The following is a 22,602-nucleotide window of genomic DNA, read 5'->3' on the forward strand; positions in this document are numbered from 1 at the left end:
TCAACCAAATGAACACTAAATGTAATAACAACTGTCCTTAAAAAAAGGAGACAGAGGGAGTTTTGACTACAACAGAAAAGAAGAAGGTAATGTGACCATGGTAACAGAGGTTGTAGTCATGCTGCCAGAAACCAAGGAATCCTGACAGCCTCTAGATGTGGGAAGAGGCAATCAACAGAATCTGCCCTGGAGCCTACAGAGGAACCAGTCCTACTGACATTTTGATCTTAGCTCTTTGAAGCTCATTTGAATTTCTGACTTCCATAACTGTAAAATCCCTGTTTTAAGCCACAACGCTTGTGGAAATTTGTTACAGAAGCAACGAGAAATGAATTCATTTCCAAATCATTCAGTGATAAAGAGTTGTTTTTTATTTCCCTAAAACCTTAAACTTTAAGGCTTACTTTAAGGAGTAATGTGTGTATGTTGTGTTTTGATAATAAAGATAAAGCCCCTGAGAATAGAACAAAGTATTATATAAAACCAAATTCTGATGGAATCCTTGTCATTATTTATTAAAATTTTTATTTATTATTATTTTTTAAAGTAAGCTCTAGGCCCAATGTGGGGCTTGAACTCACAATGCTGAGATCAAGAGTCACATGCTCCATTGACCGAGCCAGCCAGGAGCCCCTAAAATATTTACTTTAAAAACGAATAAAAGAACATGTTATGAGTATTGTGTTTCAAACTGTTCATCCCTTGAGGGAAATCACAAAGGGCAAGGGCAGCCCTTCTGGTCACTTCCACTCAGCTTCTGGTCACTTCCACTCAGCTGATCTGTTTACCCCAGTTGCAATACAATTATTGATACTTTCTACGTAAATGATGATGTAAAAGTTTGGATAGCATTTAAGTACTCCCCACTTATTTAATTAAAAAGAGTTCTAGAGATGAACAAGTTAGAAATAATGAGTAAAAGTAAAGCATTTCTTAAACATAATGTAGCATTACAGTTAATGTTTGGCTATTTTTAATTTTAAAACTTAAAATATTTCAAATTTCTATAAAGTAACATATACTTACCCTAAATTGTCCATATAATGATATCATGGAAAAGAAAAGAACAACAGCCAGAGGACCCCAAAAGTCAGGATTGTCCCTCACCACTTGTCTATTAAAACCAAGTGATGGCATTGGCATCAAAACACACCGGATTTTGTAGTAAATATCCTTTAGATCGATATCCAATTCCTCCCTATAATATAAAATAAAAATTCTTAAAAAGCATATATTTCTGAGTACTGAGACAGCCACAATAAAATTTAAGAAAAGTTTAAATATGACAGTGTTATCTCCATTGGTCAACAAAGCATTGCATTTGAAGTACAGTATTTCACTGATTTCATGGTGTACATTTTCAACTTTTAACCTCTCTAAAATCAGGATGCTTGTCACAATTGTGTGGTGTCTTATCTTGTCAGCCTGGAGTAAAGCCAACTGCTTCCAAGATCTGCTTTTCCATTTTCCAGTCTTCTGGAGGCACTTTGGGACAACTTTAAATAAAATCTTCTGCTTGAGCCCTCCTTCTTGACCATACTGATAATTCAGACTGCAATCCTATATGAGAACTGGTGTGGGGTTTCCATTCTTGGGAAATTTTTCTTCCAACACCCCACCCACTGCCAAACTGAGACAAGAAAATGTCCTTGCTGTCTTTTTTTGTATGGTGGGTTATTTCTCATTTATCCTTACACTAAGGAGACAGCCCTTTGATGTCTTAGCTTTACACTGCCTTACATATTGTTTCCTCCTTATTGATAAACATAAAATAACTGCATCTTATACTTTACTATTTTAAATTTGATGAAATAAGTTATATTAAGAAACAGAACACTTTAGCACTTAATCTACCTATAATTACCACAGAAACTAACCTGATAATGCCTTGATTTTATAGAGTTATAGGTTCTTTCCCAAGTTGTTAAATTCTTTACTTTTTTCCCCCAAATGATAATGCTTAAAAAATTTCAAGTACTATGAAGACAGTGAAAGACTCCCTATAGTCCTGCCAGTGGTAGCTCTAGAATTTCTCTATGGGAGAGATTCTGGAGTGCTAATCTTTTTGGAAGTTAATTTGCCTTAATTTCCACAGCAAGCACCCTGCTTTTTCACTTAGACTGAATGCTTACTTGAGATAGTTATAGGCCCAAGTAAGCCTTACCAGTTTGGAATATCTGTAAGTGTGTAAGTGTGTTGTATGAGCGAGTGAGAGAGATATACAGAATCATAATTCTTTCAATTTTTACCATTCGACAGGCTAAAAATATTCTCTCATTATTTTTTCTAATTACTAGTAAAACTGAAAAACACCTAGAAGTTTAACCAAAAAGGTTAAGATCTGCCATACTTGTCTTTAAATAACATGAAAGAATATAATCATCCCATAGACTAGTTTGAAAAAAACAAAAAATACATATTACTATTTTTACATACAAGAGTGGCTTGTTATCTTCAGGATCATCATCTTCAACTTCCAAAAGCCAGCCATATCCTCTTTGTCTCAGAAATGTAGTAGCTGTAGATTCTTTAATAAAATCTCCACCAAGGTTTAATTTGACATCTGGGGATGCTATTGAACCACTGAGATCTTAGGAGAAGAGAGGACAAAACTATAAACCAAGGTAAAAATGTCTGAATCTTAATCAACATGAGCATAATATTCAAGTAATGAATCATCTGAAGATCTCTAACTATGAGTATTTGCTATTGCATACAATCCTCATATTTTATAGCTGATAAATACGTAAAAAACATTTTTTATTTTACAACAAGAAAATGAAAGATGAAGGAAGTGAAGACATTTAAAAGATTTCAGATAATTAACTAGACTGATAAAAGAATCTAGACTTATAACACAACTTTATATAGAAGATATATACAAAATATATTACATGATATCATTTTGGATTCCCTTCATTATATGTACACTATATGCTTCAGAACAAAGTGACTGTATAAATTCTTTCTAAAGGCATTATACATGTTTATATATAAACCCCTAGATAGAATTTGCTAAAGAAAAACTGCAGATGATTTTCCCCTACATTTTCATGTATTTATTTACACATTTTTTCATTTAAATCACCAAGTATCTATGCTAAGTGCTCTGTATATTAATGCTTGGTTCTGGATAAATTTGACTAGTAAGAGTTCCCCGCTAATTAAGCTCTGCTCTTTTATGTAATTACATCATTCATCTTTAGTTTGGACAAAAATAAAGGTGTTTTGGGGTTTTTGTTTTGTTTTGTTTTTAGAGCAGCTCTAAAAAGGAGTAAAGAGATTCAGTTATCCACATTATAAAGTAAATTTCATTCATAGTCTCAACAGTGCATTAGAGGTTACAGATAATTACAATAGTACCAATGCCACATTTTCTGGTTGAAAAAAAAAAGGGAATAGTAAGGGAACTGAGGTCATACAGGAATTGAGAAAAAAAAACATCTGTAGGACAGACAATGCGTACTATTAAAACAACCATCGTTGCTGTTAACTAGAAGCCATATGACTGGGGTGATAGTTTAGAAAATTATCTTGGCAAGGACAAACCACAACACTCTTAACACGGACTCTCCTTCCCTGGAAATCATATACAATATAAAGAAGAGCTTAATTTGCACATTACTCAAAAATCTGGGTGAGTTTTTGAGAATTGCTATTAAAATTTTGGCTTAGGGGCGCCTGGGTGGCACAGCGGTTAAGCGTCTGCCTTCGGCTCAGGGCGTGATCCCGGCGTTATGGAATCGAGCCCCACATCAGGCTCTTCTGCTATGAGCCTGCTTCTTCCTCTCCCGTCCCTGCTTGTGTTCCCTCTCTCGCTGGCTGTCTCTCTCTCTGTTGAATAAATAAATAAAATCTTTTAAAAAAAAATTTTGGCTTAAACTTCAATTAATGCATGGCTAAATTATGAATCACATCTTGTTCTGGTTGTTGACAACTCTTGCAATTAACTGTAATAAAGTTTGCATTCTGAGGAAAAGAACTAGTTTAGTTACTAAAACAGCAAATCATTAATGTCTTCTGTCTCCAGTTTCCTATTCAAAATTCTTTCCAGGTTTAACAGTGTATGATTCTAAAAAGTTTTTATAAGGGAGTTAACTCAGCTAGAAATAAAATATAAGTACTTTCGAATTCGCTGTCCTTCCCTATTTAGTTTAAAAATAGTCCTTGTAAATGCTATCATTGAATCTTGGGACTAAAATATTCTCCGAAATTACTTTCTGTTTTAATATAAGTTGAAAAATAAATAAAAGATGTGAAATGTAACTAAAATTCCATTTCCAATAGGTACAAAGAGTGCTTTTTTTGATTTAAGAAGAGGAAGATTTAGATCAGGAAGTCATTAGTATGGGAATAACATTAAAGGTTTTAGAATTATGAGGCAGGAAAGGACCTTAACGACTGTTTCCTGGCCTCTAGAAAGGACGGCCCTTAACTGTGCTTAATCTAAACCAAAAAAGGATATGTAAATTATAGTGCTAAGAAATGCTGTGATAAAGAATTATATGTTTAGCAGTTTGTCATAGCATGGATGCCAGAAACTCAAAAGGCACCTTTAGCTTGATTTTGTAGTTTTTTTCATTCCATTTACTATAAAGTAGGAAAATATCACGGACATATGCAGGAATGCCAGTAACAGCAGTTTGACACAACACTTAGTGTCCCCAAGATATAATTAGGTGTGGGTATGAAAAAGCAACAGAAAAGTCCAAAAAACTGGTAGTTAGCTTAACATGTTAACAAGAATGTCAGAAAACAAGAACATTCCAAACTACTCCAGGAGGACAGGTGTTTTAAGTTAAACCAGAGTTAAGAACCAGCTACCTTGGTTGTCAGCTCTAAGACAGGTACTATAAAACATTAATTTTAAATTAATTCTTTCTTGCTATACTATTTATAATATTCTTGTCATTTGCTAAGTAAAAACAATGTAAAGATAATAAACGTAAGTATTTATTTTTTAAATATATATTTGTGGGTGTTTTTTTTTAAAGATTTTATTGATTTATTTGAGAGAGTGAAAGCGAGAAATATCACAGAGGGAGAGGGAGAAGCGGACTTGCTGCTGAGCCGAGAGCCCAATGCGGGACTCAATCCCAGGACCCTGAGATCATGACCTGAGCTGAAGGCAGACACTTAACTGAATGAGCCACCCAGGTGCCCCAGTATAAGTGGATTTAAAAGAAAATAATCTTTGAAAAAATCTACTGCAAAAAGAAATCTTAAAAATGTTTTCACTTGTTTGCCTCAGAGCGAAAAAGAGTATCAGTAAAGTTTCAAGTTTTACTGAAAGCCACCTGGAAAAACTGCAGGATAAGATTTAATAGTAATTTTCCCTCCCTTTAAACTCAAGCGTATTACTAGATAAGGGATCTTTTCTGTGAATCTTCTCAGTCTGGAAACTTCACCTGGAAAGATGAGGAAGAACTCAGTCAGTGCTATAGGATACTATACTCAGGATGAGATTTACTGATCTGCTCCTAGACGAGTTCTAGATTTCTGAGAAAGAATAGTGTCCTGCAATGAACAATTAACATTTTGGTGATATTTGTTAACTTCTTATAAATGTGAAGAAGCTTTTTCTTATATAACAAGGGCAAGGATAAAAAAATTCTCATTTCATGTGAAAATGAAATCCATGTGTGCTTAAATCTAAAACAGAATTGAGTACTTATGCAGCAAAACAAAACAAGCACGTTTCACACTGAAAGGATAAATTCTATTGTTCCATTTTAGAGATAAAAACATTTTAATGCTTGCATAGGGCAGTGAAAAGAGATCAAGAAACTAATGGAAGTAAATAATGATCTTATAACTGCTAGACTTACATTAGAGTTTGATGTTATTCCATAAGAAAAAAAAATTTAAAGATTTTATTTATTTATTTGAGAGAGAGAGAGCATGAGCAGGAGAGAGCAGTAGCAGGCGGAGGGGGAGGGGCAGAGGGAGAAGGAGAAGCAGACCCAAGACCCTGGGATCATGACCCATGCTGAAAGCACACACTTCACTGACTGAGCCACCCAGGAAGAATAATTTTTATTATTCACCCCATAAGAAAAATTTTTAAAGCCTCATATAAAATTGTATCTTAGGTTATATTTTTATTCATACTACTTTGACTTATGGTTTTAGTACCTTTACTATTCAATATTGTCAGTAAATTTTTATATTGTATATAATACTAATTAAGATCAACTAAATCAGGGTGCCTGGCTGGCTCAGTTGGAGAGCATGTGACTCCTGATCTCAGGGTCATGAGTTCTAGCCCCACGTTGGGTGTAGAAATGACTTGGGGTGGGGGTAAGGAACTTAAAAAAAGTCAATTAAATCTCTGGAGCCTACTTTTGGAAAAATTAAATCTCATTTTGGCATAAATGTTATTTAACAGAAATTTCTTTTGTCTATGAATCTTTTTTTTTTTTTAAGATTTTTAAAATTTATTTATTCGACAGAGGTAGAGACAGCCAGCGAGAGAGGGAACACAAGCAGGGGAAGTGGGAGAGGAAGAAGCAGGCTCACAGCGGAGGAGACTGATGTGGGGCTCGATCCCATAACGCCGGGATCACGCCCTGAGCCGAAGGCAGACGCTTAACCACTGTGCCACCCAGGCGCCCCTGTCTTATGAATCTTTTAACTAAACTTTTAATTTTGAAATAATTATAGATTCACAGGAAGTTGCAAAATAGTACAGAAAGGTTACATGTACCCTTCACCCAGCTTCCTCCAATGATACCATGTTATATAACCACCCAAACCAGGACACTAACACTGATACAGTTCGCAGACCTTACCAGATTTTACCACTTTCACATGCACTTATTTGTGTGTGTATATGTATACAGTTCCGTGCAACTTTATCACTTTTATAGATTTATATAATGCCTTATGAATTTAAGATTTATGAAAATAAATAGCTTAACTTTTTAAAATAGTAAACCTTGCTTAACTGCCTTTCTTCTCTCCAAGAAAGGCTGCCTAAAAAGTCATTTTCAACTTTCAAACGGAAGAAAAGCTACTCTCACACCCATTATACACCACATATCATACTTCATTAGCCTATCGTATAGAAGATATTTGTGATAATATCTACATGGACACATATATTTTTTTAAAGTAGGCTCTATACCCAGCACAGAGCCCAGTGCAGAGCTTGAACTCACGACCCTGATATCAAGACCTGAGCTGAGATCAAGAGTCGAACACTTAACCGACTGAGCCACACAGGCACCCCTACCTGGATATAAGTTTTTAAAAATCAAGTAGGAAATTTTTATAAAAGAAAAACTAACAATTCCTTTGTCTACACTACTAACTTGTATTAGCAATAATATCCTTTCTGGGGAGAGGGAAATTCACACTAAGAGTAGGCTAAATGTTTGGCCACCTTAACAAAAAATTATCACTTACTCAAAAGAGCACTGATAATAACTATTGGATTATGATGTCTACAACTCAATAATGTACTATGAGATGTAGATACTATCACTTCTATATAGGAGTGTCTTGGTCTGTTCAGGCGTTCAGGCTGCTATAACAGAAGACCATGGATAGGGTGCCTTGTAATAACAGAAATTTATTTCTCACAGTTCTAGAGGCTGGAAATCTAAGATCAGGGTGCCAGTAGGGTCAGGTAAGGGCCCTCTTCTGGCTTATAGATTTTTCCTTATATCCTAACACAGGAATAGCAGATGGGAAGCTCTGTAGAGTCTTTCTTAAAAGAACATTATTCCCATTTATGAGGGCTCCACCCTTACAAGCGAAGTACCTCCCCAAAGCTCCAAAAAACGCTCCTAACACCATCACACTGGCCACTAGGACTTCAAAATAATGAATTTCAGAGGGGACCTGAACATTCAGACTGTAACAGGGGGTAAGAAGACTAAAGAACGCTTAGCTCAAAAAGCGATATACTGAGCCCAGTCCACTTTTATAGACTTATATAATCAATTATCAGCTTAACATTTCCTTTTAGCTATGTCAAGAGCACCTAAAATTCAATATTCCAAAACCGAATTCTTGATATCTAAGGTCTTCCTCCAGTTTCTTCTTTCAGTGAATGGTACCATTATTCATTCAGCATTACAGACTGGAAGCTTGATTATCCTTGATAATTTCCTTCATTCACATGCTCCCTGCTTCATCCAATCCACCACTAAATTCTGTCATTTTCACCTCTAAATATTTGTGAACTTGTCCACTTTTCTCCATTTTTACACCCAGCACAAGCTAGAGCAAACTATACCTCCTGCCTGCATGACTAGAATAGTATACTAATTATTTCTCCCAGATCATTCTTGTCTCCCTCCAATCCATTCTCTGATTTGTAGCCAGAAGAATCTTTCTAAAACGCAATTCCTTCACTCTCCTATTTAAAATCCTTCAGTGGCCTTCCACAGCTTTTTCAGCTCAGGTCCAATAATCTCTATGCACACTACCTACTTCTCCAGAACAATTTTCTGCATCCCCCTCCCATCTGTGCTCTAGCCACACTAGGCCTCTCAAGTTCTTTAAATGAACCAGGATCCCTTTACCTGATATGAATACCAGGCTGTTTTCTCCAACTTCAGATAATCAAAGGCCATCCATTCTTCAGTTCTTGTGTACTTGCTTAAGGAAATTTTCCTTGATCTCCCAGACTAGATTAGATTCCTTTCATAGTCCCCCTGAACTTTTCCTTCAGAGCATTTATCACTGTTTACAATAACATATTTGTGTGATTATTTGGTTAATGTCTGTAAGCTCTATGAGGGAAGAATAAGTGTTTTTGTTGTAGTTTTATTTTGAACACATCTCCTCACTACTTATAACAGTGCCTGGCCCATAGGAGGCAACCAACAAATGTGTACTGGTTGAATTAAAGAATGAATGGAAGGGCAAATAGATCCATATAGCTTAAATCAATAAGTGACATTAAAGGCTTTTAATAAATCAAATATACAAAATTACATTTGTATTTTGGAAACATAATCTTAGCTGCACGATGGAAGACTGATTTAAGAGGGGAGAGATCTGAACACGGAGTATGGTCAGATGGTTACAGTATACATGAGAAACGGTAAAGACTTAAGGCAGTGTCAGTAGAGAAGAGGAATAGATTCATCATACAGTTATTCTGGAGGTAGTATGAAATGATTTGATGACCAACTAAATATGAGAAAGTGAGAGAGGGACTAGAGACAAGTTTCTGGCCCTTGGCAAGAGGAACTATTACTACAAATATTAAGCCATGTTCACATTAGTACCTTCCTTGTTTTCAATATTGGCTCAATAATCTAACAGTTAGTATTTATGAATTACTTAGCTTATTTCTTTGATGCCCTGAGAGAGATATAAAGAAGTGAGACACTCTGAGGAGTTTAAAATCTAATTGTTAGTACTGTATATCCAAACAATGGAACATTGTTCAACCAGAAAAAGGAATAGTTACTAATCTAGGCTGCAATGGATGAAACTTGAAAACATGATGCTGAGTAAAAGACACCTAACACAAAAAGTCACATATTACCCCACTTACATGAAATGTCCAGAACAAGCAAACCTATAGAGACAGAAAGTAAATTAGTGGTTGCCAGTGGCTGGGAGGCAGTGAAGAACGACTAAAAATCGGTATAGGGTTGCTTTTTTTGGAGCGATGAAATGTTCTAGGGTTAGACAGTGGTGGTGGTTGTACAACACTGTGAACTAAAAACCACTGAATTGTATGCTTTCAAGGGGTGATGTTTAGGGTATGTAAATTATATCTTAATTTAAAAATCTAATTGAGGTAACACGTAACACAAAACCCTATTAACACGGTAAAATACACTCTTCTGTAGGTAAACGATAATGCAAATTGCCAAGTGATCATAGGTGCCAAGGGAGTAAATAAGCCTAAGCTACCAGAGAAGTGGGCAGGAAGGCTATGTGGAAATAGAACCTGAATTTGGCTATGTGAGATAACCGGATGAACAGTGAAGGAATGATAAGAGAAATCACTCCAAGGAAAAGAAATGGCAAGGACAAAGGCATAGAAGCTGAAGGCTTCTGACAGGCATAGTTCACCTCCAAAAGCTGCAGAAGATAGTGTGGGGACAAATCGTTAAGAGCATAAATATCAAGCAAGAAACAAATGAATTTGTCTTTTAGGTGTTTCTTTATACACATTCTGTGGAATCTGGATCCTATGACGTATCTTCACAGAAGGCTTCTGATGTTCACTAAGCTTGGAAAATCCTGCATACTACAACCGCACTTGGTGTTTCAGAACTAATACTGAATATTAAAGGCTCTGGGAATTCGAGGAGGAGTTAAGATGGCGGAGGAGTATGGGTCCCCTTTCTTAGCTGGTCCCCTGAGTCGAGCTGGATATCTACCAGACCATTCTGAAAACCCACAGAATCAGCCTGAGATGCAGGAAGATACATCTGGATTTCTACAAACGAACATCTCCAGCGCTGAGTATTGAGGTACGAAGCAGGGAGCTGTGAATCTGCGCACAGATATTGGAAGATAAACGGAAGGAGGAGGGAGCCTCCGCACTCGGGCGGCGGGAACCGGTAGCCACCTGCACTGGGGAGTGGGCGGACTCACGGACCAGCACCCGCAGAGAGCAGACTGAGACCGTGAGCCTGGGAACATGCACGACCAGACTGAAATCTGGAGCCCTGGTGTGCTCACTGGAACTAGACTGAAACCGGGAGCTCGGGAGTGCACATGCGACCAGACTGAAAACCGGCGCTCCGGAGTGCAACCGAAACACACTGAAACAGAGAGCTCGGGAGCGCTCGCAAGAACCAGGGCCGGCTGGTGGTGTGAGAAAAACAAAGGACAGAGACCAGCTGGCCCAGGAAGTGAGGCCTGGGACACCAGCTGTGGGGCACACAACCCGGGATGCTGCAGGGTTTTTAGCAGCGCCAACAGAAACAGAGTTAAAGACGCCAATCTCTGTTCTGAGACAGAGACTAGCATTCGGCCACTGCTGATCTGACTCTCAGAAGAGCCACAGAAAACCACCAGGGAAAGCCACCAGAGAACAAAAGCCTGGAAATACCAGCTCACATTGTGCCAATCCCCATCCCCCCTCGCAGGGGACAGGGCAACTCTACCCAAACAGGGTTGCCTGAGTATTGGCGCGGCAGGCCCCTCCCCCAGACGGCAGGCTGAAAAAGCAAGAAGCCCTCATCCCTAAGATCCCTATAAAACAAGTGCACACTGCCTGGGTCCTGGTTAATAATTTGGGCTCTGGGCAACCCCGCAACCTCTCCTCATCAGAATGACGAGAAGGAGAAATCCCTATAAAACAAGTGCACACTGCCTGGGTCCTGGTTAATAATTTGGGCTCTGGGCAACCCCGCAACCTCTCCTCATCAGAATGACGAGAAGGAGAAATCCCCCCCCAGCAAAAAAAAGATAATGAGTTTGTGGCCTCTGCCACAGAACTGATGGATATGGATATAACTAAGGGTGGAAATGAGAGCGAATCTGGCAGAAATTAAAAATGCTATGAATCAAATGCAGTCAAAACTAGATGCTCTGATGGCCAGGATGAATGAGGCAGAAGAACGAATTACTGAATTGGAGGATGGGATGGTAGAAGAGAAAGTTAAAACAGAAACTTGGCTCAAAAAAATCCACGCTCAAGAATGTAGGTTACAGGGGATTACTGACTCAATGAAATGTTCCACTGTCAGAATCATCGGCATCCCCAAGGGGGTGGAAAAAGAGAGAGGTCTAGAAGAAATATTTGAACAAATTGTAGCTGTAGCTTCTAGCAAAGGAAACAAGCATTCGTGTCCAAGAGGCAGAGAGGATCCCCCCAAGTTCAACCACGACAAACCTACGCCACGTCACGTCATAGTGCAATTCGCAAATATTAGATCCAAGGATACAGTATTGAAAGGCGGCCAGGGCGAAGAAATTTCTCACGTACAGAGGCAAAAATATCAGAATTACGTCAGACCTGTCTACACAGACCTGGAATGAGAGAAAGGGTTGACAGGGTATTTTTAAAGCTCTATCCAAGAAAAACATGCAGCCAAGGATCCTTTATCCAACAAGGCTGTCATTCAGAATTGATGGAGAGATAAGGACCTTCCAGGATCGCCAGACACTAATTTCGTGACCACGAAACCAGCCCTACAGGAGACATTAAGGGGGGTTTCTAGAAAAGTAAAGTCCCCAAGAGTGATACAGAACAGAAATTTACAATCTATAGAAACAAAGACTTCACAGGCAACATGACATCATTAAAATCATATCTCTAAATAATCACTCTCAATGTGAATGCCCTAAATGCTCCCATAAAATGCCACAGGGCTGCAGATTGGATAAAAAAAACGACCATCCATTTGCTGTCCACAAGAGACTCATCTTGAACCTAAAGATACATCCAGACTGAAAATGAAGGGATGGAAATCTGTTTTTCATGCCAATGGACCACAAAAGAAAGCTGGGGTAGCAATTCTCATATCAGACAGATTAGATTTTAAACTAAGGACTGTAGCCAGAGATACAGAAGGACACTATTATTCTTAAAGGATGTATACAACAAGTGGATATGACAATTATAAATACCTATGCCCCCAACAGGGGAGCAGTTAGATACACAAGCCAACTCCTAGCCAGAATAAAGAGACATATAAATACGTTAATAGTAGGGGACCTCAACATTCCACACTCAGCAAGAGACAGATCACGTAAGCAGAAATCAACAAAGAAACAAGAGCTTTGAATGACATACTAGACCAGATGGACCTCATAGATATATACAGAACACTACACGCCAGAACAACAGAATACACATTCTTTTCGAATGCACATGGAACTTTCTCCAGAACAGACCATATACTGGATCACAAAACAGGTCTCAACCGATACCAAAGGACTGAAATTATTCCCTGCATTTTCTAAGTCCACAGTGCTTTGCAATTGGAACTTAATCACAAGGAAAAATTTGGAAGAAACTCAAAACACTTGGAAACTTAGAACCATCCTGCTCAAGAATGATTGGGTAAACCAGGAAATTAAAAATCAAACTACTACAAGTTATAGAGGAATTCAGTAATGTGGCAGGATACAAAATCAATGCTCAGAAATCAGTTGCATTTCCATACACGAACAATGAGACTGAAGAAAGAGAAATTAGGGAATCCATTCCATTTACAATAGCACCAAAAATCATACGTTATCTCGGAATTAACTTAACCAGAGACATAAAGGATCTATATTCTAGAAACCACAAATCACTCTTGAAAGACATTGAAGAAGACACAAAAAGATGGAAAAATATTCCATGATCATGGATCAGAAGAATAAACATAGTTAAAAAGTCTATGCTACCCAGAGCAATCTACACATTCAATGCCATCCCGATCAAAATACCAATGACAATTTTCGAAGAACTGAAACAAACAGCCCTTAAATTTGTGTGGAACCAGAAAAGGCTCCGAATCGCCAAGGAAGTATTGAAAAGGAAAGACAAAGCTGGGGGCATCACAATGCCGGATTTCAAGTTGTACTACAAAGCTGTGATCACAAAGACAGCATGGTACTGGCACAAAAACAGACAGATAGACCAATGGAACAGAATAGAGAACCCAGAAATGGACCCTCGGCTCTTTGGGCAACTAATCTTTGACAAAACAGGAAAAAACATCCAGTGGAACAAAGACAGTCTCTTCAATAAATGATGCTGGGAAAACTGGAAAGCTACTTGCAAAAGAAAGAAACTTGACCACTGTCTCACATCATACACAAAGATAAACTCCAAATGGATGAAAGACCTCAATGTGAGACAGGAATCCATCAAAATCAGCAACCTCTCTGACAGTGGCCACATCAACTTTTTTCATGACACATCTCCGAAGGCAAGAGAAACAAAAGAAAATATGAACTTGTGGGACTTCATCAAGATAAAAAGCTTCTGCACAGCCAAGGAAACAGCCCAAAAAACTAAGAGGCAGCCCACAGAATGGGAGAAGATATTTGCAAATGATACTACAGATAAAAGACTCGTATCCAAGATCTACAAAGAACTTCTCAAACTCAATACACGAGAAACAAATAAATCATAAAATGGGCAGAAGATATGAACAGACACTTTTCTAATGAAGACATACAAATGGCTAACAGACACATGAAAAAATGTTCAAAATCATTAGCCATCAGGGAAATTCAAATTAAAACCACACTGAAATACCACCTTACGCCAGTTAGAATGGCAAAAATTGACAAGGAGGAAACAACAAATGTTGGAGACGATGTGGAGAAAGGGGATCCCTCCTACATCGTTGGTGGGAATGCAAGCTGGTACAGCCACTTTGGAAAACAGTGTGGAGGCCCCTTTAAAAGTTAAAAATTGAGCTCCCCTAGGATCCAGCAATTGCACTACTGGGTGTTTACCCCAAAGATACAGACGTAGTGAAGAGAAGGGCCATATGCACCCCAATGTTCATAGCAGCATTGTCCACAATAGCTAAATCATGGAAGGAGCCGAGATGCCCTTCAACAGATGACTGGATTAAGAAGATGTGGTTCATATATACAATGGAATATTATTCAGCCATCAGAAAGAACGATTACCCAACATTTGCAGCAACATGGACGGGACTAGAGGAGATAATGCTAAACGAAATAAGCAGGGAAAGACAATTATCATATGGTTTCACTCATTTATGGAACATAAGAAGTAGGAAGATCGGTAGGAGAAGAAAGGGAAGAAAGGGGGGCGGTAAACAGAAGGGGGAATGAACCATGAGAGACTATGGACTCTGGGAAACAAACTGAGGGCTTCAGAGGGGAGGGGAGTGGGGGAATGGGACAGGCTGGTGATGGGTATTAAGGAGGGCACAAATTGCATGGTGCACTGGGTGTTATACACAAGTAATGAATCATGGAACTTTACATCAAAAACTAGGGATGTACTATATGGTGACTAACATAATATAATAAAAAATATTATTGAAAAAAAAGAATACACACACACACACAAAGGCTCTGGGAATTCTGCATTAAGGAAACTGGGTGAATTTAGCTTAACACATTACTTGTCTTATGTCAAATTTATGTTGTCATAGAACCTTTCCCCGCTGGGAAACACTGCTGAAGATACTTCTGCAGATGAAAGGAAGCAAGTAAAGTGCCAACAGAGTGGTAGGGATTGATGGATGCTGATGTAACAGGAAAAAACAGACAGTCTGGCTATGAAAATAAGGAAAAAGGGAAGTAGCTTTAATTTACAATTCTGTCAATTAGGAGTGGACCTGTGAGTAATGTTAGAGATGGAAAAAACAGGAGAAATAGAAAATGCTAGAGAGAAAAACAATGAAGAGAAAGAAAGGTTCCACAAAAGGCAGGAAAATATGAGCATAAAAGCAGTAGTAGAGGCTCATCCCAGGAAAGAAACCCTTCCTTTAGGATCTGCAGGAAAGATGAATGTTTCAATATAGATACAAAGATATTTAGAGGTAGAAAAATATGAAAACAGGAAAATGGCTATCAGGTGGCTTAGATCATCTTTCTTGCTTCGTTGTTTCTGTTACCTTTCCAACTACTTGCTGAATTTCTCTTGAATTAGTATTATCTTCACTTCTAGAATCACAACACCTTTATCTTAATCAAAAAGTATCATGGAGTCATTCATTCATCACCAAGTTCCTGCTATGTGCTAGGCTCCGTGCTAGGCAGTGCGTATAAGCAAAGCACAGCTTCTAACGGTGAGGAGCTCATGGTCTAAATGAGCATTGTTTTAGGTCTGTGAAGATTAAAAAGTATAAGACCAAGGGACAGCTCCACCAAGTATTGTACTTGCACAGTTCTTAAGTGAATATTCTTCCCCCTTTTCAACTGGAAAAACTCCTACTTTTCCTTCACAATACACCTCATCTGTCCCTGAAGACTTCCTTCATCCTTCCTGCAGTTAACCACTTCCTCCTTTGAACCATACCTTTTATACCATTTATTATGTACAATGAAATGTATCTCTCTTATTAGACCATTTCTTGGTGTCAGTCTTGCACATGGGGTACTCAGCCCATCCTATATATAAAACATGATCTATCCTTCAAAGTTTGGCAAAATATCTCCATTAAACTGTCCCTGATCTTACAGCTACAAAAAATTTCCTCCTCTTCTAATCGTTCATAACATTCTAAATCAGTGCTTCTCAAGCTCAATATGCATGTGAACCACAGCGGGATCTTGTTAAAATACAAATTATGATTAAGGCGATTCTGTGTTACTGAGTGCCCAGACATAAACCAGGCAAAGAATTACTTATTTATCTGATACAAAATAAAGTCAAAGGATCCTTGAAGGTTTCTATACTACACTTCACATATATATGTCATTACATTCTTCCATTTACATACATGCATTTCATTACTGCTTTTGGATATAGTTTTATACTATCGACTTGAATATTCAGCCTGGATTTCATTATTCATCTATTTATTCATTTATTGGTTTATTCACACATAGCTCATGTTCTTTTAACTTGTACTTATGGAACTTGCTTTTATACATATTATCTTAAATACCTCACAGTATTATGTATGCTTTTCATTTAAAAAATTTTTTTTTCATTTTTGGGGCGCCTGGGTGGCTCAGGTGGTTGAACGTCTACCTTCAGCTCAGGTCATGATCTCAGGGTACTGGGATCAACCCCAACATCGGGCTCCCTGCTCAGCGGGGAGCCTGCTCTCCCTCTGCTGCTCCTCTTGCTTGTGCTTTGTCAAATAAATAAAGAAAATCTTTAATTTTTTTTTCATTTTTAAAAAGGATTTATTAATTTGAGAGCAAGTGAGCACATGACAGCATGTGCACGCAGGGGGAAGGGCAGAGGGAGAGGAATCTCAAGCACTCCAGACTAAGCACAGAGCCCAACAATCCCAGGACCCTGCGATTAAAATCTGAGCCGAAATCAAAAGTCAGACACAACCAAATGAGCCACCCAGGTGCCCCATTTAAAAACATTTTTTAAAAAATAATCTCTACACCCAACATGGAACTCAAACTCACAACCCCAAGATCAAGAGTTGCATGCTCTATGAACTAACCCAGCCAGGTGCCCCTGCTTTTCATTTATAGGCGACAAAATAGAAGCTACAGAAGTTATGTAACCTGCCTGATATCACATAACTACTCTAAGACTTAGGACTTTAACTGAAGTCTGCTGGCTCTGCATCCAGAAATTTTTTAGTGATACCATCCAAAATGTGCTGTTTTATAGTCTCAAATATCAATGTCATATGAGATAAAAACAGAAATATTCATTCTTTCAACAATTATTTTGTGATGTTTATATTCTGGGTACTGTGGTACAAGTGCTGGAGTTATAGAAAAGATTAGGGAATTCTCTAAGGGACAGTTAAGCAAGGTTTCACCAAGGAAGGAGCATTCCAGTCCAGTCTTAAGTCTCAACTCCAGGTAAGGAGAAGAAAGGCATTCTAAGCATGAGGACCAGGATATGCACAGGTGTGGAGACAAGACACCAAGGCACATTTTAGAACAAAGGATAAGTATGTACAAACAGTACAGACTGGTATCATTAAGAGAGACCTGGACAGAATCTAGAAGGAAAATATACACTGAAAACACTCATGGTTAGGGTAAAAGCAGCAAAAGGGAGAAGAAAGAATTTACATGACATGCTTAGGAACCAGAGAAAAGAGAGTTGCAGAGTCAAATTTTCATGTTAGAGAACAATAAAAAATAAGTGCAGAGCCAGTTAATAGTGAAAACTGAGCAGCATCATTGCTAACATGTACCAAGCTCTTAACTCTACCGGATATAGTACTAAGTACTCTGAGTTTGCAAAATATTTAAGCACTTGTGTATTAATTCCCATTTTGTATATGAGAAAACTGAAGCTGAGAGGCTAAGTAACTTGGGCAATATCACAGAGACAGTAACTGGCAAAGCCAGGATGCAAACCCAGGACTCTTAACACTATACTTCAGATACACTAGTCAATTTACAAAAATGTAAGAATCATCACAATTTCATGGAAAGGATTCTGATTAGTTCTTAATTCAGATCCTTCACGTGGAGGTTACTGAACTTCTCTAAGCCTCATGTGCATTATAAAATACAAGAAAAATGATGCTCAGCATTCTTATAAAGACCAAACAAGCCATTTGCTTAAAATACTCTGTAAATTTAAAATGTACAATGTCATACACTTAAGGGTATTATTATACATATATCTATCTTTGTGTATACATCTTCGGATATACAGGGAGTCTGTATCTTTAGAAGCTACATGGAGAAGTTCAAATAAACCTTATATCCATTAGGTTAGGTTTACTTAGTCCAGGTTTCTTGGTTTAGTATATAGAGTCGATGGGTTAGCTTGTTGTATCATTGTTAGTTTTTTTTTAGGTGTATTTAAGAAAAGTTATTTCAGGGGGTGAGGCGGTGGATAAGAAATTTATACACACAGTTACATGACTTTGAACAATGATAAGACAATTTTTTTTAAAGATTTTATTTATTTATTTGACAGAGATAGAGATAGCCAGCGAGAGAGGGAACACAGGGGGAGTGGGAGAGGAAGAAGCAGGCTCATAGCGGAGGAGCCTGATGTGGGGCGATCCCATAACGCCAGGATCACGCCCTGAGCCGAAGGCAGACGCTTAACCGCTGTGCCACCCAGGCGCCCCATGATAAGACAATTTTTTAAAAAGTCTGGTAAATTAAAGTTGATATTCCTCCAGAAGCACTAGGCTATCAAATTTAAACAAACTGAAATACTTTGGGTTGCTATATTTCACCAAATATTCATATTAAGTTTAAAATAAGCATATCAGAGGAGCCTGGGTGGCTCAGTGGGTTAAGCACCTGTCTACCACCCAGGTCATGATTCTGGGGTTCTGAGATCCAGTCCCACATTGGGGTCCCTGCTCAGGGGGAAGTCTGCTTCTCCCTCTTCCCCTGCTCACGCTTTCTCTCTCAAATAAATAAAATCTTTGTAAAAATTTTAGGAAAAAAGTAAAATAAAAGTATCAGCTATGTTCTCTATGATAAATAAAAACTTTTCCATTTTAAATTATAACCAAAACTACAATACTTTTCGTTTTTTTCTTTTTCTTTAATTTAAATTTTAGGTAGTTAAAAACAGTGCAATACTGGTTTTTTTAAACAATGCCACTCAGAAATCAAAACAAGGAAAACAAAACATTAAGAAAAGAAAAACAAGCTGTACTAACTGATGCATCCTGAAACCAGATTTCTGAGCAAACGCTACGTTCTTCTTCTCTAGATGGAAATTTCTACAGCTTTATGCATAATTTATTTTTTTATTATTGGGCAGTAAGTCCGGTGTACATAGCCTAATAAAAGTAAAATTTGAAACTGACTAGCAGAGAAAGATTCGGGTTACAAAGAGTCTGGTAAGGAACAGAGAAAAGGAGGAAAACAAACTTTCCTGTGATGTAAAAAAGGAAAAATCTCTCCGGCACAATTGCTTCCTCACGACAGGACAAGGACAAGAAAATAAGTAGAAGCCTTTGGGAACAACCCAATTGTATCACAAGAAGTTTCAAACATGCTTGGGCCCACTTCTCTGAATATTGAGGTCAAACACTATGAAACAGGAGGAAAACCGGGACGTCGGCAAGATACCACTGTCCATTAAAAAAAAAAAAAGAAGAAGAAGAAGAAGAAAAGAAAAACAAAAAAACCCACGAACTCCCGGAGGGAAGTTTGTATTCGCAGTATCGAGTCTAATTCCAGCATAAAGTTATCTATCCATAAATAATGGAGGAACACAGCTCCCCTACCTTGTTTTCATTCTCTGACACCTGGCCAATCTAACCACCCCTTTTTTGAGTAACATCAAATCACTGTGGACATAAAATCTTACTGTTGCGTGGGCCCAGCTGAGGTGCGGGGCGAGCCAGAAGCCCAACGAGTCATTCGGGACACCTCCCCCACAGCCCTCCGTCGGCCACTAAGGCCCTCTCGGAAGACCGGGCAGGCGCAGAGGGCTCCGGTCCCCAGTCAGCTTCCTGCCCGTCCCCACCCAGCCGCAACCGCCTCAGAACGAGAAAGAGCCCCCCGCGTCGGACCCCGAGTCCACCGGGGGGACGGGCCTTCCTGGGGCTCAGCCTCACCTTCCGCGTCTGCCGAAGAGACAAAGGTGAAGTCCCCGTTCGTGGGGGAATACGCCGGGGGCGGGCCCGGCGGCTGCATCTCGCGGCCCCTCTGCGGCTCGGCCCAGGCCCCAAGGCGGCCGCGGCACCGGCCCGCACGCACGCCCTACGGTGAGGCCCGTGAGCCGGAAGGAGCAGGCTGGGAGGGAGGCCGGAGACAAGCTACCCCGAGACTGCCCCACCGTAGTCCTTTAGGTGGAGGCCGCCCAAGCACCACGACGCCGGCGCCCTGACAGGACCATAACAGTGACAGCGGCCCTTGGATTGGCTCTTTGTAATGTGCTCTGCCATTGGCTCCCGGGAGAAAGGTTCTGACTGGGTCTCCCTGTTGTTGATTCCGGAAGTTGACCCAAGGACGGGAAGTTCACTTCCAATTCGTGGAACCTCCAAGCTTCCCTTGCCTTCTGGGCTGGTCTTGTTTACTTTACGTCTCTTCGCTTGTGGTTTTTCTTTACTTGTTTTCCAACGTTTTTGTTAACTGGATGGGCTTACAGAATTTTTGAACTAGGAACACTCCTAGAGGTCACTCCGGTCTAACATACCAAGATTGCTTTGCTTTTAGTCCTTGATTAATTGTAAGGAGATTTTAAGTAAATTATATAGCGGCTCCGAGAGTCACGTGTGAAAGGAAGAGTGCTGGATAAAAAAGCAGATAAGTTGTAAATTGCCACCCAGAAACTGGGGCTGTAGTCTAGCCACATTATGAGGGAGACAACTGAGGCCAGAAAAGGTGAGGAAGGAACAGAATTAGGATGGTACGCAAATCTTCTGTCTAGCCATATTATGAGGGAGACAACTCAGGCCAGAAAAGGTAAGGAAGGAACAGAATTAGGACGGTACTCAAATCTTCTGTCTTCTAGTCTAGTGCTCTTTTCACTAAAAGGTAAGGAAAGAACAGAATTAGGATGGTACTCAAATCTTCTGTCTTCTAGTCTAGAGCTCTTTTCACTGCAAGGCCCTATCTATTGATAAACTTAACCACGTTTACGGACCCATCTACGTTTTTAAATGTTTGAGTAAATATACTTAAATTTAATATCCAAGCCACATAACTGTGGCTTCCAATTTGGAGGGATAGGGTTTGAGGGTAAAACATGAGACAGACTTGCAGAGATGCATGGTGCATCAGCAGTAAAGCAATGGGAAAGCCCGGCATGGCCATCAATGAGTACAAGGAAATATTGAAATTTTTTGCATAGGAGTTAACAATTAAGTTGGTACCTAAAGGATGAGTAAAAACTTCTGGGCAAAGAGGTGGGGGGGGGTGTCAGCTTGGGTCATAACATTCCAGAGATCATGTAATGGACTTGGGATACTGAAAGTCACTTAGTTTTCTTGGAGCTTTAAGTCTCATGGGAGAAAATAGCTACAGACGAGATTGCATGAATAGGTAAAGAAGAGATCATTAGGGATACCAGGGTGGCTCAGTCGGTTAAGGGTCTGCCTTCTGCTCATGTCATGATCCCAGGGTCCTGGAATCAAGTTCGACATTGGGCTCTTTGCTCAGCAAGGAGCCTGCTTCTCCCTCTGACTGCCGCTCCCCCTGCTTGTGCTCTCTCTCTCTGGCAAATAAATAAAATCTTTTTTTAAAAAAAGAAGAGGTCATTAATAATTTTGCATGCTATTCAAAGGATTAGCTTTTTCCCCCCCGAAAGTGTTGAAGGAACCATTAAAGGAATTAGAGCAAAGGAAGGACATATCAGATATCCCTGTTAATTTTATTACTTAAAATATCCACAGTAGTGGGTATTTTGACTTGGCCAGCAGAGACTTGTATGAGACTTTTGCAGAAATATAAGTAATTCGTGGACTAGGGGTGCAGCATTGGAGATGGAAAAGAGGAAACATGTATGAGATATATTAAGTTTAAGAATCCACAGGACTTAGTGATCAATGGGAAGAGATTGGGAGTAAAGAAGAGGAAAGCCTAGTGTGACTTCATGTTTCTTGCTTAGGTGGTTGGAAGTGTTATCCGTCAAGTCGGGAAACAGAAGAAGAGGAAGAAGAGGACCTCGTGTGGGGAGAGGAAGTTTTGAACACCATGAGTTTAAGAATATGCAGGTTGAGCTGTCTAGTTATTCTTTGGTAATAAGGACCCAGTGCACAGAGTACTGAACTGGAGATAAAGGGTTGTAATTACCAGCGTATGGTTGGTAATTGCATCTATGAGTACAGATGAAATTTCCCAGGAAGAGTGTGGTGAGTGAAAGAAGAGTGTCAGGAATGATACTCTCTGGAACACCACCATTTAAAGGCAATCTAGGAACTCTTGGCCTGCAAAGGAAGTGAGATGAGTTGCAGTTTGAAATAGGATTGTCAAAATAGGCAAAATTGGGAAAGTGACAGTTGAGCAAAGATTTGAAGGATGTGATCATTTGTATTGGATCCACTTGGTTAAGTTGGAACTATGATTTGTAGAATTCATATTCCTATATGCCTTCAGGTTAGAGCTTCTCAAAAGAATAGTTTGCAC

General features: G+C 39.1%; 1 protein-coding gene across 1 annotated transcript in view; it reads right to left on the minus strand.

The window, feature by feature from the left end:
- Positions 1–20,399, minus strand: part of YIPF4 (Yip1 domain family member 4) — a 30,842-nt gene extending 10,443 nt beyond the window's left edge. The window contains exons 1-3 of the mRNA XM_002929109.4: positions 20,091–20,399; positions 2,437–2,590; positions 1,027–1,198 (exon numbers count right to left, since the gene is read on the minus strand). Of these exons, the coding sequence (XP_002929155.1) occupies positions 1,027–1,198; positions 2,437–2,590; positions 20,091–20,169 (405 nt within the window). The 5' untranslated portion in view covers positions 20,170–20,399. The remainder of the gene's footprint in view (positions 1–1,026; positions 1,199–2,436; positions 2,591–20,090) is intronic.
- Between the last annotated feature and the right edge of the window lie 2,203 nt (positions 20,400–22,602).

The sequence above is a fragment of the Ailuropoda melanoleuca genome, chromosome 4 (assembly GCF_002007445.2).
Source record: "Ailuropoda melanoleuca isolate Jingjing chromosome 4, ASM200744v2, whole genome shotgun sequence".
NCBI lineage: Eukaryota > Metazoa > Chordata > Mammalia > Carnivora > Ursidae > Ailuropoda > Ailuropoda melanoleuca.